Source organism: Plenodomus lingam, assembly GCF_022343315.1.
Source record: "Plenodomus lingam strain CAN1 chromosome Unknown contig_13, whole genome shotgun sequence".
In the NCBI taxonomy this organism is placed as follows: Eukaryota; Fungi; Ascomycota; class Dothideomycetes; order Pleosporales; family Leptosphaeriaceae; genus Plenodomus; species Plenodomus lingam.
Genome location: NW_027093931.1, coordinates 382827 through 394379, shown reverse-complemented (window position 1 = coordinate 394379; position 11553 = coordinate 382827). Strand labels below are relative to the sequence as shown.

The 11553-nt window shown below is 53.8% G+C and overlaps 3 protein-coding genes across 3 annotated transcripts; 1 reads left to right on the top strand and 2 right to left on the bottom strand.

Annotated features, from left to right (window-relative positions):
• Positions 1-20: 20 nt before the first annotated feature.
• Positions 21-4892, top strand: IAQ61_001706 (uncharacterized protein; the record flags this gene model as incomplete). Its single annotated transcript, XM_003833525.2, has 2 exons — positions 21-4569; positions 4858-4892. The coding sequence occupies 2 exons, from the start codon at positions 21-23 to the stop codon at positions 4890-4892; spliced, it is 4584 nt and encodes a 1527-aa protein (XP_003833573.2).
• An 880-nt stretch (positions 4893-5772) lies between these two features.
• Positions 5773-7731, bottom strand: IAQ61_001705 (uncharacterized protein; the record flags this gene model as incomplete). The annotated part of the gene is made up of 1 exon (XM_003833523.1): positions 5773-7731. One exon carries the CDS (start codon positions 7729-7731, stop codon positions 5773-5775), a length of 1959 nt encoding a protein of 652 aa, XP_003833571.1.
• A 538-nt stretch (positions 7732-8269) lies between these two features.
• IAQ61_001704 (uncharacterized protein) lies at positions 8270-11189 on the bottom strand. The gene is made up of 4 exons (XM_066095229.1): positions 10463-11189; positions 9928-10260; positions 9828-9870; positions 8270-9771 (listed from the first exon to the last, which is right to left on the bottom strand). The coding sequence occupies exons 1-4, from the start codon at positions 10835-10837 to the stop codon at positions 8690-8692; spliced, it is 1833 nt and encodes a 610-aa protein (XP_065954713.1). The 5' UTR covers positions 10838-11189; the 3' UTR covers positions 8270-8689.
• Positions 11190-11553: the final 364 nt, after the last annotated feature.

Sequence of the window (11553 nt, the reverse complement as noted above, 5' to 3'; positions counted from 1 at the left end):
TATAGACATCAAGACTCGTCATGTGGGGTAGCACTTCCATTTCTGCTCAGGAGCGGGATAATCGTAGAAACCCATGGCACGACGACGGCTACATCACCAATGGAAGAGAAGAAGCAGAGACGCCTAACGAGCAGAGTGACGAGAATGATAGCAGTCCCCAAAGCGGTTTCCAGCTCGGAGGGACTTGGGGCGAGCGCGATGCTGGTAGACTCAACACCCGTTCAGCAGCAGAGGATCTACTTGTTCTTCGAGAAGAGTTGGTTGCATTATCCAAGACACGGTCTCAAGGCGCGAATTCTACGAGGTCCAATGGCGGACTCGCCAGAACAATCAGCCGCAGAAGCACTCGTCACAGCGTCGGTCGTCGCATATCAGTCTCACGCATGGAACAAAGGTCTGGAGACAAGGAACCTGATGAACCTGGGGACATCGGCACCGTCGATGATGAGAAAGATGACGGGTTTGAGCTTGGGGAGTTCATGCGCGAAGGCCATTTTGAGAAGCGGACGGATGGCAAATCTGCAAAGAAGGTCGGGGTGGTATATAAAAACCTCACTGTCAAGGGTGTAGGATCCACAGCTACCTTTGTCAAGACTCTGCCGGCCGCTGTCCTTGGTACATTCGGCCCAGATTTGTATGGAATCGTCACAAAATTCGTTCCAGCATTGAGGATCGGACGACAGATACAAACCCGCGTTCTGATCAACGACTTCTCTGGAGTGGTCAAGGACGGCAAGATGATGCTGGTGCTTGGAAGGCCAGGCTCGGGTTGTTCCACTTTCCTCAAGGCCATTGCCAACAACCGAGAAAGCTACGCTGCAGTCGAAGGAGAGGTTACCTACGGAGGTATTCCGGCGGACAAGCAAAAGAAGCGGTTCAGAGGCGAAGTAAACTACAATCCGGAAGATGACTCGCACATGGCCGATCTCAATGTCTGGCAGACTCTCCAATTCGCACTGACGAACAAGACGAAGAAGAGCGAAAAGCACGAAATACCTGTCATCTTAGAGGCACTTTTGAAGGTGTTTGGTATCTCTCACACCAAGTACACAAAGGTCGGTGATGAGTATGTCAGGGGCGTCAGTGGTGGAGAGAGAAAACGTGTCTCCATCGCCGAGACCTTGGCCACGAAGAGTACAGTCGTCTGTTGGGATAATAGCACGCGCGGTCTCGATGCATCCACAGCTCTCGACTATGCACGATCTTTGCGAATCATGACAGACATGAGCAACCGAACTACACTTGTCACTTTGTATCAGGCTGGTGAACAGATCTACGAGATAATGGACCAAGTACTGGTCATTGACCAGGGACGCTGCATTTACCAGGGTCCTGCGTCCGAAGCCAAGCAGTACTTCATTGACCTAGGCTTCCAATGTCCTGAGCGCCAGACCACAGCGGACTTCCTTACGGCGGTCACCGATGCTACAGAGCGCCAGTTTCGTGATGGCTTTGAGGAAAGCGCGCCCAAGACGTCAGAAGACCTCGAGCGCGCCTTCAGACAATCAGAAAGGTTTCAGCTTAACATGAAAGATATTGCACAGTACGAGGAAGAGCTGAAGCGCAATGATTACAGCGATGCGAAGGAGTTTGAGGGTGCTGTACGCGAGAGCAAGAGCAAGACTGTACGAAAGAAGTCACCATACACTGTGTCATTCATTCGACAAGTCATGGCCTGTACTCAGCGAGAATTCTGGTTGACATGGGGCGACAAGACGACTCTATACACCAAGTTCTTCATCATTATTTCCAATGGGTTTATCGTCGGCAGCTTGTTCTATGGTCAAGCTACTGATACGTCAGGTGCCTTCACTCGCGGCGGTTCGGGATTCTTCTCGATTTTGTTCCTGGGCTGGCTTCAACTTTCTGAACTTATGAAGGCAGTCTCCGGCCGCGACATCGTCAAAAGACATGAAGACTATGCTTTCTATCGGCCTGGCGCTGTGGTAATCGCCAGGGTGGTGCAAGACTTCCCTTTGCTGTTAGCTCAGGTCATCCCTTTCTCAATCATCATGTACTTCATGACAGGTCTTGACGTTGATGTCAGCAAGTTCTTAATATACTTTCTTTACATTTACATTACGACATTCTGCATCACGGCCATGTACCGCATGTTCGCCGCATTATCACCTTCCATCGACGACGCTGTTCGATTCGCTGGACTAGCTCTTAATCTCCTAGTAATCTACACTGGCTATGTCATCAGTAAGACACAGCTTCTGGGTGAATACATCTGGTTCGGTTGGTTGTACTGGGTAAACCCTGTAGCCTACTCGTTTGAGTCTGTCTTATCGAACGAGTTTTCGGATCGAACAATGCAATGTGCCACAGAGCAACTTGTTCCGCAAGGACCAGGCTACGACCGTGAATATCAAGGCTGCAGTCTTACTGGAGCTCTACCGAACGCCAATTCAGTGACAGGGACCGAATATCTTCTGACGACCTACAACTATTCGAGATCGAATCTTTGGCGCAATTTCAGTGTCGTAATAGCTTTTACGATGCTCTATCTGATTGTCACTGTCATCGCTTCCGAGACCGTAACTTTCCCGCCTAGTGGTGGCGGTGCTCTGGTGTTCAAGAAGAGCAAGCATGCAAAGCGGACTGTGAAGGAAGAGACTCCAGACGAGGAGAAAGTAGCTGCAGGAGAAGTCAGTGGCGTTTCTTCACACAGCACTGGCAATGAAAACAAAGCCATTCACTCCATCTCTAGCAGTGAAAGCATATTTACCTGGAAGGATGTCGAATACACTGTACCATATCAGGGTGGCGAGCGAAAGCTTCTTAACAAAATCAATGGCTATGCGAAGCCAGGTGTCATGATCGCTCTTATTGGCGCGTCCGGTGCGGGCAAGAGTACATTATTGAATACACTGTCGCAACGCCAAACTACTGGTGTTGTTAATGGGGAGTTTTTGGTTGATGGGAAAGGTTTAGGCAAATCTTTCCAGCGCGGTACCGGTTTCTGCGAACAGATGGATCTTCACGACGGCACGGCCACGATCCGCGAAGCGCTAGAGTTTTCTGCCATTCTTCGTCAAGATAAACAAACACCAAGGCAAGAGAAGCTAGACTATGTCGACGAGATCATCAAACTCCTTGAGCTACAGGACATCCAGGACGCGCTAGTGTCTAGTCTGGGTGTTGAGCAGAAGAAACGTCTAACAATCGGTGTGGAACTAGCCGCTAAGCCATCACTCCTCCTTTTCCTCGATGAGCCAACGAGTGGTCTTGACAGTAACTCGGCTTACTCTATTGTCCAATTTTTGAAGAAGCTGGCATCTGCAGGTCAAGCCATTGTCTGTACTATCCACCAACCTTCTTCTATGTTGATCCAACAATTCGACATGATTCTTGCGCTGAACCCGGGCGGCAATACGTTCTATTTTGGACCGGTTGGGGAAAACGGCAAGGACGTGATAGAATACTTTGGCGATCGTGGCGTCATATGTCCTCCCGAAAAGAACGTGGCCGAGTTCGTCCTCGAGACCGCGGCCAAGCCCGTCAAACGCGGAGACGGCAGCAAGATCAACTGGAATGAAGAATGGCAAAATCCTTCCAACAACCAAGAAATATTGAAAGAGATTGACCGCATCAAGGCCGATCGCAGCCAAAAGGTTGCAGATAGCAACAAGGAGGGCGCAGAAGAAGAGTCGGAGTTTGCGGCCTCTGTATGGACGCAAACCACCATGCTCACCAAGCGAACTTTTACCCAATACTGGCGCGATCCCTCGTACCTATATGGAAAACTCTTCGTCGGCGTCGTGATCGGCATCTTCAACGGCTTCACCTTTTACAAACTGGGCCATTCGATTGCCGACCTGCAGAACCGCATGTTCACCTCCTTTCTCATCATCCTCATCCCGCCCACCATAGTCAACGGCGTGGTCCCAAAATTCTACGCCAACATGTCTCTCTGGCAGGCCCGCGAACTACCGTCTAGAATCTACGGCTGGGTCGCCTTTACCACCGCCCAAGTGGTTGCCGAGATCCCCATGGCCATTGTCAGTTCCCTCCTCTACTGGCTCCTCTGGTACTATCCCACCGGCCTGCCCACAGACAGCTCCACCAGCGGCTACGTCTTCCTCATGACGACGCTCTTCTTCCTCTTTATCTCCTCTTGGGGCCAATGGATCTGCGCCTTCGCCCCCAGCTTCACCGTCATCAGCAACATCCTGCCCTTCTTCTTCGTCATGTTCGGCCTCTTCAACGGCGTCGTCCGTCCCTACGCCGCCATGCCTGTCTTCTGGCGCTTCTGGATCTACTACCTAATTCCCAGCACCTACTGGATCGCCGGTGTCCTCGCTGCAACCCTCCACCTTGTCCCTGTCCACTGCGAACCTCCTGAAACGGTCGTCTTTTTCGCACCGCCCGGTCAGACATGCGCAAGTTACGCAGCGGATTTCTTGGCCCGCGCGCCGGGCTACCTGCAGCTCGACGGCCATGGGACGGTGCAGCAAGAGTGCCGTTACTGTCCTTATTCCACGGGGGACGACTACCTGGCCACACTGAACATCCAGGCGCGTGATAAGTGGCGGAATTTGGCCGTGTTTGCGGCATTTTGCTGCAGTAATTGGGCGTTGGTGTATCTTTTCGTGTGGGCTGTTAGGATAAAGAAGTGGAGTTTTGGGACCGGGCCTGTGGCGAGGTGGGTGGGGAGGGTAAGAGGGAGGGTGGTGGAGAGAGGAGGGGAGAAAGGGGAAGGCGCGGAAGTTTGAATTGGGGGTGTAAGTCTGGGGAAATCTCGGGTTGAGATATGCTCGATTTTATAAAGTGTATACTTCCTAGCATAGCATAGTCATGTAATAGGGAGGAAGGGCGTTATTTGAATGGCAGGCCAAGGATGTGATGTTGCAGTCAAGAAACCGCCGTTCAACAAGAAGCAATCATGAGCACTACAACTATACATTTAAACTTTCCTACTCTCACTATACAATATATAAACTATTCCACCGTACCGTCTAAATGCTCAGACTGAGTCCATGCCCAAACCACGCCATACTATGCCAGTCCCAGCCACCCACACCACGCCAAGCCCCCACCCCATATCCAACGCTACCTACCCTCTCACCTCCCCCCTCCGCCCATGAATATCTCAGAACAAAAGACACAAACACAACCGGAAGAAAAGGACAGTCCGTCGTACAAGCCGACACGTGCTACAAGATACGTGTTTCGCTCAAGTTCAAGTGAAGAATGAAGAACGGATGCCAAAAAAGGGATAACGACAAGGATAACGAGCAGAAGATCAAGAAACAGGACGAGGAAACACGCGACACCAGTCTGGATTCAAAGACAGAAAAAGAAATCCCGCGTCAGGGAGTGCGTGGTCGCTGGCTTCTTCTGGATGCGGGAAAGAAGGCGGTGGGTGGGCCGGGGGAGATAGGGAGGGGGATGGGGAAGGGAAGGGAAGGGAAGGGTATGTGTTAGATCCTTTGGCGTCCGTGGTCTCAGGCCAGGTCGGGAGGACAGAGGTCAGAGGAGAGGATAAAAAGACGAGGAGAGGATGCTAGGGAGTTTGGAAAAGGGATTTTATGAGGAAGAGACAAGGGGGTATAAAGGAAAGAGATACTTCAAAAGAAAAAAGATGAAAAAAAAAGGGTTTCCGTCGCGTCGTAGCGTGTGTGTTTGGGCGAGGATTTCTCCTCCCAAATACATTAAAAAAAGAGAATAGAACAAAGTAAAGAATGCAAAATATGATCGAGTGCGCCAAAAAAAATTTACGCTCACAAAAAAGAAGAGGAAAAGAGATGTCTCCGCCTTGTAGCCTCATCACTTGCTCGGATTCTCCCCCCCATCCTCTCCACCCCCCTTGCCACCACCAAGCCCTTTCTTCTCCGGGCCCCCACCTCGCCGCCAACCCTCTGCGTTCCGCCGCGGGGTAAAATCCTTGACATGCTCCTTGACAGCGTGCACGCGCGCGCCCGCCTCGCGCTGGACCTGATGTCGCAAATGGGGGGCGCGCATCTCACCCTGGAGTTCCAAGCGATCCAGCTCCTCCTCGTCCGAGCTCGACAGGCTGCTGGTCCTGCTAATCTGCGTGTAGACGACATGGTCGCCCTCGCGCTTCTTGCGCTCGCGCTGCTCGTCCTTCATGGCTGCCATTTTCTCTGCGTCGGCTTGGCAGTCGAGGGTGAGGATGCTTAGGCCGGGGAAGTTGGCGGACATGAAGGAGTGAAGTTGGGGGAGGAGTTTGGCGTTGGGGCGGTAGGTGCCGCTGTCGTTGTCGATGACGAGTTCGTAGTAGCTTGGGTCACGAATTCTGGCGTCGTCGCTGCGGGAGGAGTTGTGGGAGCGTCTTTTGTTGATATTGGGGGAGGAGGAGGTGGAGGTGGAGGAAGGCCCGTTGTCGTGGTCGGGTGGGGGGTGGGATTGATTGTTGGCACCGCCGCCGCCTTCTTCTTGTTCTTCTTCTTCAGGCGGAGGACGATGAGGATGTCTTCGTCGCCTGATGAAGAACTCGCCACTATACGCGACGTAGGCGGCTACATCGCTGTGCATGGTGTGCTTGCTCAGCATATCGATGCCGAATTCCTTGCCCGTCTCCGTGAAGCGGAAGAGGGCGTCGAGGGTCAGGACGTAGGTGAAGATGCGCCCCCCTTGATCATAATGGACGAGCTCAAGAAACTTTTGGGTAAATCTCTTCGAGGGCTCGGACTCGACCTTGTATTCGGTGGCGTGGTCAAAGTTATAGACGCGCGCGTGTTGGTGGTGCAGGGCTTTGGAGAGGAGGTAGCCGCGGACGCCCTTTGCAGTGAACATGCTCTTGACAAATGGCTTGAACTCGACGTAGCGATGGTACATGGCTTCGGGGACAGGCCCGCGCAGCTGCATCTGGTTGGACTGGAAGTTGTACTTTTGTGGCTTCTGCTTGCCGTTGCGCCGCGACGTCGAGGAGCCTTCCAAGTCGGGTTCTTTCTGGCCCAGCAGCCGGCCGAGGAGAGGGGAGTAGTGGCGGATCCAAAACTGGGGGCCGACCGTGTAGACGCGGCCGCCATTGTCGCCCGCTGTCCTGCCGAGCACGTCGACACTGACGGTCAGCGTGCCGGTCATGTGCTTGGCCTTGCCGAAGCAGACGGCGAAGGCGCGCAACAGCCACGCGCGCTTGCTCACCATGCGCTTGCGGATCGGGTATGTCTGGTGTTGGATGCCGGGCCAGCCCTCGGTGATGGCGGGCACGTCGACATGGACGTTGCCGAGGCGGTCATCGTGGTCGGCGGGGTCTTCGTCGTAGATGCGACACTTGAGGCGGAAGCCGGACGAGGGAACATTGGCCACGATCCACTCGCAGTTCCACTGCGGATTGGTGTTTTGGCGGATTGTCGGCGTGCGCACTCGCAGCGGCGGGTCTTCCTTGTGGCGGGTGGGCAGCGCGGTGCTGAGCTGGGCGATGATGAAGGGGTCGGCCGACAGCGTGTTGATGTCGGCGAGGGGCAGGTTGCTGGCCCCGTGAAAGGTAAACTTGACTGTCCAGCCAGGTGGTGCGCGCGGTACGGGCGTGTCGTCGAAGCCTCCCTCTGGGCCTTTCTTCTTGCCGGTGGTGCTGGTGGTGCTGGTGGTGCTGCCGCCCGTATCCGTCTTCTGTGGTGCGCGAGGCACCCCGCCCGTTCTCTCAAACTCGCCCTGCTTGCCCGGCCCTTTGTCTGCTACAGTTCCATTCTGCCCATTCTGCCCGTCCTGCGCCGCATTGTGTGCTCCCTGCAGCAGCCTCGCGTCCTTGTCCTCGACCATGGTGGTGGTGGTGGTGGTGGTGGTGGCGGTGCGCAAAGGCGCGGTTGTACACTCGAGTCTTGAACCTTGTATCGCAGAGGTGCCGGTCTCACCCACCGAACGTACAGAGAAGACTTACTCGGCGCGCATCTGTTTCCCGTGTGGACAATAGCACTGCGAGCTGCGAACTGCGAGCTGCGAACTGCGAACTGCGAACTGCGAGGAATGTGCAGCAGGAAAAGGGCGCAAGCAGGATCGTCACCAAGCAACCAGCACAGCCCATGTGACGACGACCGCATCCGACCCTCCTCCTCCTCCTCCTCCTCCTCCTCCAGTTAGCTGTTGCGGCCCACCAAGTAAATAAGGCCGGGGCGGGCGCAGCAATCGCCTGTGGCCGAGCGAACGGCGATCGAGGCTGGCCAAATAAGCGTTTTTGCCAATCCGCTGGCCAAATGCTTGTCATCCCTCATCCGGCACATGCCGGCACAGCCTCGGTCCTCCACACTCTCCCGACTCCCATGTCCCATCATCTCATCCTATGCGAGTATACTACTACAACCCTGCTTGGTGATACAATTACATTCACGGTCTTGCCAACTGAATACTGTACTCTAAGCCCTTACTCCTACTGACAAGGCACTGCATGGAGAGACATGAATCTTTGAAAAATACCACAACCTTCCCGAGTAGAGAGTTCGTTTACTATAAATACACACCCACCTCAGCATGCACAACATGCGCCATGCTACGAGTCACCACTCGTCTACTACAAAATAAATACAACCCTCATTCCCCATGCCCTTTCTTCCCCACCTGGAAAAAAAAAACGCCATGCTCGCTATGCCGAAGAAAACCGTCCAAAAGGGGGGGGGGGTTAAGCAAGGGCCCCGAGGCCAGGATTGGCAGATGCCAAATGTACGCAATAGTACCCATGGAAAAAAACGCGCTGCTCCTACGACAGGAAACAAAGAGAAACAGTCTAAGCAGCAGCCATTTGTATGTTCTTGCCCTTCATCGACTTCCACTCTACAAACGCCGCACCACCAATAGACACCGTAGCCGTAGCGACGGAGACGTAAAAGACTTGTGTGAGCGTGAGATTATAAGCGGTAAGCACGCCAGGCAGGAACCGTTGCTCAATCACAGTTTTGAGCTCAGTCGCACCCGTCATGCGCACAATGCTTGCATCGAGGTCAGGAACAACGGCAGCGAGGTTCTTGATGAGCTGGTTGGTGAAGACATTTTGGGCGACCGAGATGAAGAGGGCTCCACCCAGTGTCTGGAAGAACATCTGACAGGCCACGGCAATGGGAATGTCCTTGGCCGGAAGCGCAGTCTGGACGGCAATGAGCGTCTGTTGCATGCCAAAACCAACACCAGCCCCAAACAGGGCCTGGTAACCGATCCACTTGGGAGAGCCGCTGTCTACTTCGAGTGTGGAAAGCAGTCCAGCACCGATGCTCATCAGAACAGAAGAGAGCAACATGAAGGGTGTGTAGTATCCAATCACCGTCACCAAAGCACCGGCTCCCATGGAGACGATGACAAGGCCGAGAATGGCGGGAAGGTTCATGATCCCAGACTTGGTAGCCGAAACCCCCTTGATAGCCTGGAACCAGATGGGCAGGAAGTAGACCATGACAAAAAATCCGGCTCCCAGCATCGCACCGAACCAAGCAGACCCCCAGACATTGCGATTCAGGAAGATGCGGGGAGGAACCGTGGCGTCTTCCTGTTTCCACCACTGAATGGCAATGAACCCTATAATCAACAGGCCAGCAAGGACCAAAAGGGCAACCACGCGGCCACTATTCCACGCATAGGTGCTGCCACCCCATTGCAGAGCGAGCAAGAGGCAGATGATGGCTGGCAGAAACAGCGAAGTGCCTTCGAGGTCAAACTTCTTGATCTGCTCCTTGAGCGTAGCCTCAGACTTCTTCTCACGGCGACTGATCTGGAAGAAGAGGAGGATGAAGCCGGCAGTGACAGCACCAAACGGTAGATTGATGTAGAAACACCACCGCCAGGTTAGATGATCTGTGAATGCGCCGCCCATTAATGCTAAGCAAATGTTAGTACCGGATGCCCGGATGCAGTCTTCGGAGGGATCCACTTACGGCCCGCCACGGATGCAATACCATACATGCCGCCGATGAGACCCTATTCCAACGTCAGTTCAACCCATCTGGTAGAGGAATGAGCTCAAGTAATGCTCACCATGTAGGTAGGACGTTGTCGTAGTGGTACCGTGACGGACACGATCAAAATGGCTCCACTAAAAACGCCGGCCGCACCAACACCAGCAATCGCACGACCAATAATCAGAGCAGTCGAATTTGGCGCAACACCGCAAATCAACGAGCCAAGCTCAAAGATGGAGAGGGCAGTCAGGTAGACCCATTTTATACTATAAAATGAATAGAACTTCCCGTATATGAGTTGTGTGGCGCAGGTGGTGAGGAGGTATGAAGATCCATACCAGCCGACATCATTGAGAGCTTTGAACTCATCTGTAATGCGGGGAATTGCAGTGGCAATAATAGTGTTGTCCTGTGAGGTCTTGTTAGTCTGGAATCGCATGGATGGTGATTGTGCGTGAATGGTCCTTGCACATGTGTATAAAAACCATCGGGCCTTTTCATGCTGATGTCGTCTAATGTACTACTACCATGACTATTATAGGTCTCTAGACGAGCTCTAGGGGACCATTGTTGGATTGCATGGTGCAGACTTGCAGACGGACTGGACTCACCAAAGCCATACAGAACACCGACAAACACAAGGCAATCGTGATAGCTGCCAACTTCCATTTGGCCGGGTAGACAAAGTCGTCTTCTTCAGTAGTAGTAGTAGCAGCAGCAGCAGCAGCAGCAGCAGCAGTAGCTGCATCGGTGGAATCGCGTTTTGATATCGAATCGCGCGGTACATGGTGCTCGCCTACCACAGCACCCTTTTCTGCTGTACCTGTGATTGGTTCCGTAGCCTCTGCTGGCAGGCCAGCGACGGGAGGCATGACCGTCTCTGCGACGCCCTTTTTCTCGTCGACAGACGGCGCAGCGCTCTGGGTCGCTGTCCTTTCCGAGTCGGCCATGCTGGAGGGCCGAAGCTGGTTGTTTGGCTCACCCATCTGGCAGGTACCGTAGAGAGAGACAGCTAGTAGGCTGCCGGAGAAGGTGTGGCGCTATCGGTAGTAACCTGGCAGTTGGGTACCGGTACAGACCGATGACGGTTGCTCGTGGGCTCGGTGGGAAGGCGTGAATAGACGAGAGTGGCACAAACTGCGAAAAGAGAGGGGAGGGTGGGGGATGTCCGCCCTATAAGCAAAGGCGTGAAAATTTGGAAAAAGGGAGTGAGAGTGAGGGTGAGGGTGAGTGTGGCATATTCTCGAAAAAAGACGGAATGAGGACTTGAGTGGATGCAAGCTCAGCAAGGCAACAACGGGCGTCCCAAGCATCCATGCCCCCCCCCTTCCCTTCCCTTCCCTTCTCTGCTTAGGTCCACGGCTCTGGTCAGCATCGAGTGTAGGGTGCGGGTTGACTAGATGAGTCTCCTTTGTTCGCACAGCGCAAGACCAAGCGCCGGGGATCGTGATGCGGCTTGCCTGCATCCATCCATGGGTAGCTAGGATGCAGGATCGCCTATGCTTTTTCGTCCGCACGCGAGTTAGGGTACGGTACGGTAAGCGAGGGTGATTGTGGCAGCCTGGTGGGAGAGAGACAAGATTGTATCCTTGACCTGGTCACGCAAATGGCCGATGGTTGCGCAACTTGCACCTGTGGTCAAGAGCCAGCATGCCTACTCTACCACCGCTATGTACAGTGTGCATGCGTCTTGTCTATCCTC

Bases quoted from the DNA above. Each gene is read 5' to 3' on its own strand.
- IAQ61_001704 (XM_066095229.1), bottom strand. From the start codon at position 10,837: ATGGGTGAGCCAAACAACCAGCTTCGGCCCTCCAGCATGGCCGACTCG. The intron at 9,871-9,927 runs GTGAGCATTACT...ACGTTGGAATAG, and splicing joins GACAACGTCCTACCTACATG to GGTCTCATCGGCGGCATGTA. The intron at 9,772-9,827 runs GTAAGTGGATCC...ACATTTGCTTAG, and splicing joins TATTGCATCCGTGGCGGGCC to CATTAATGGGCGGCGCATTC.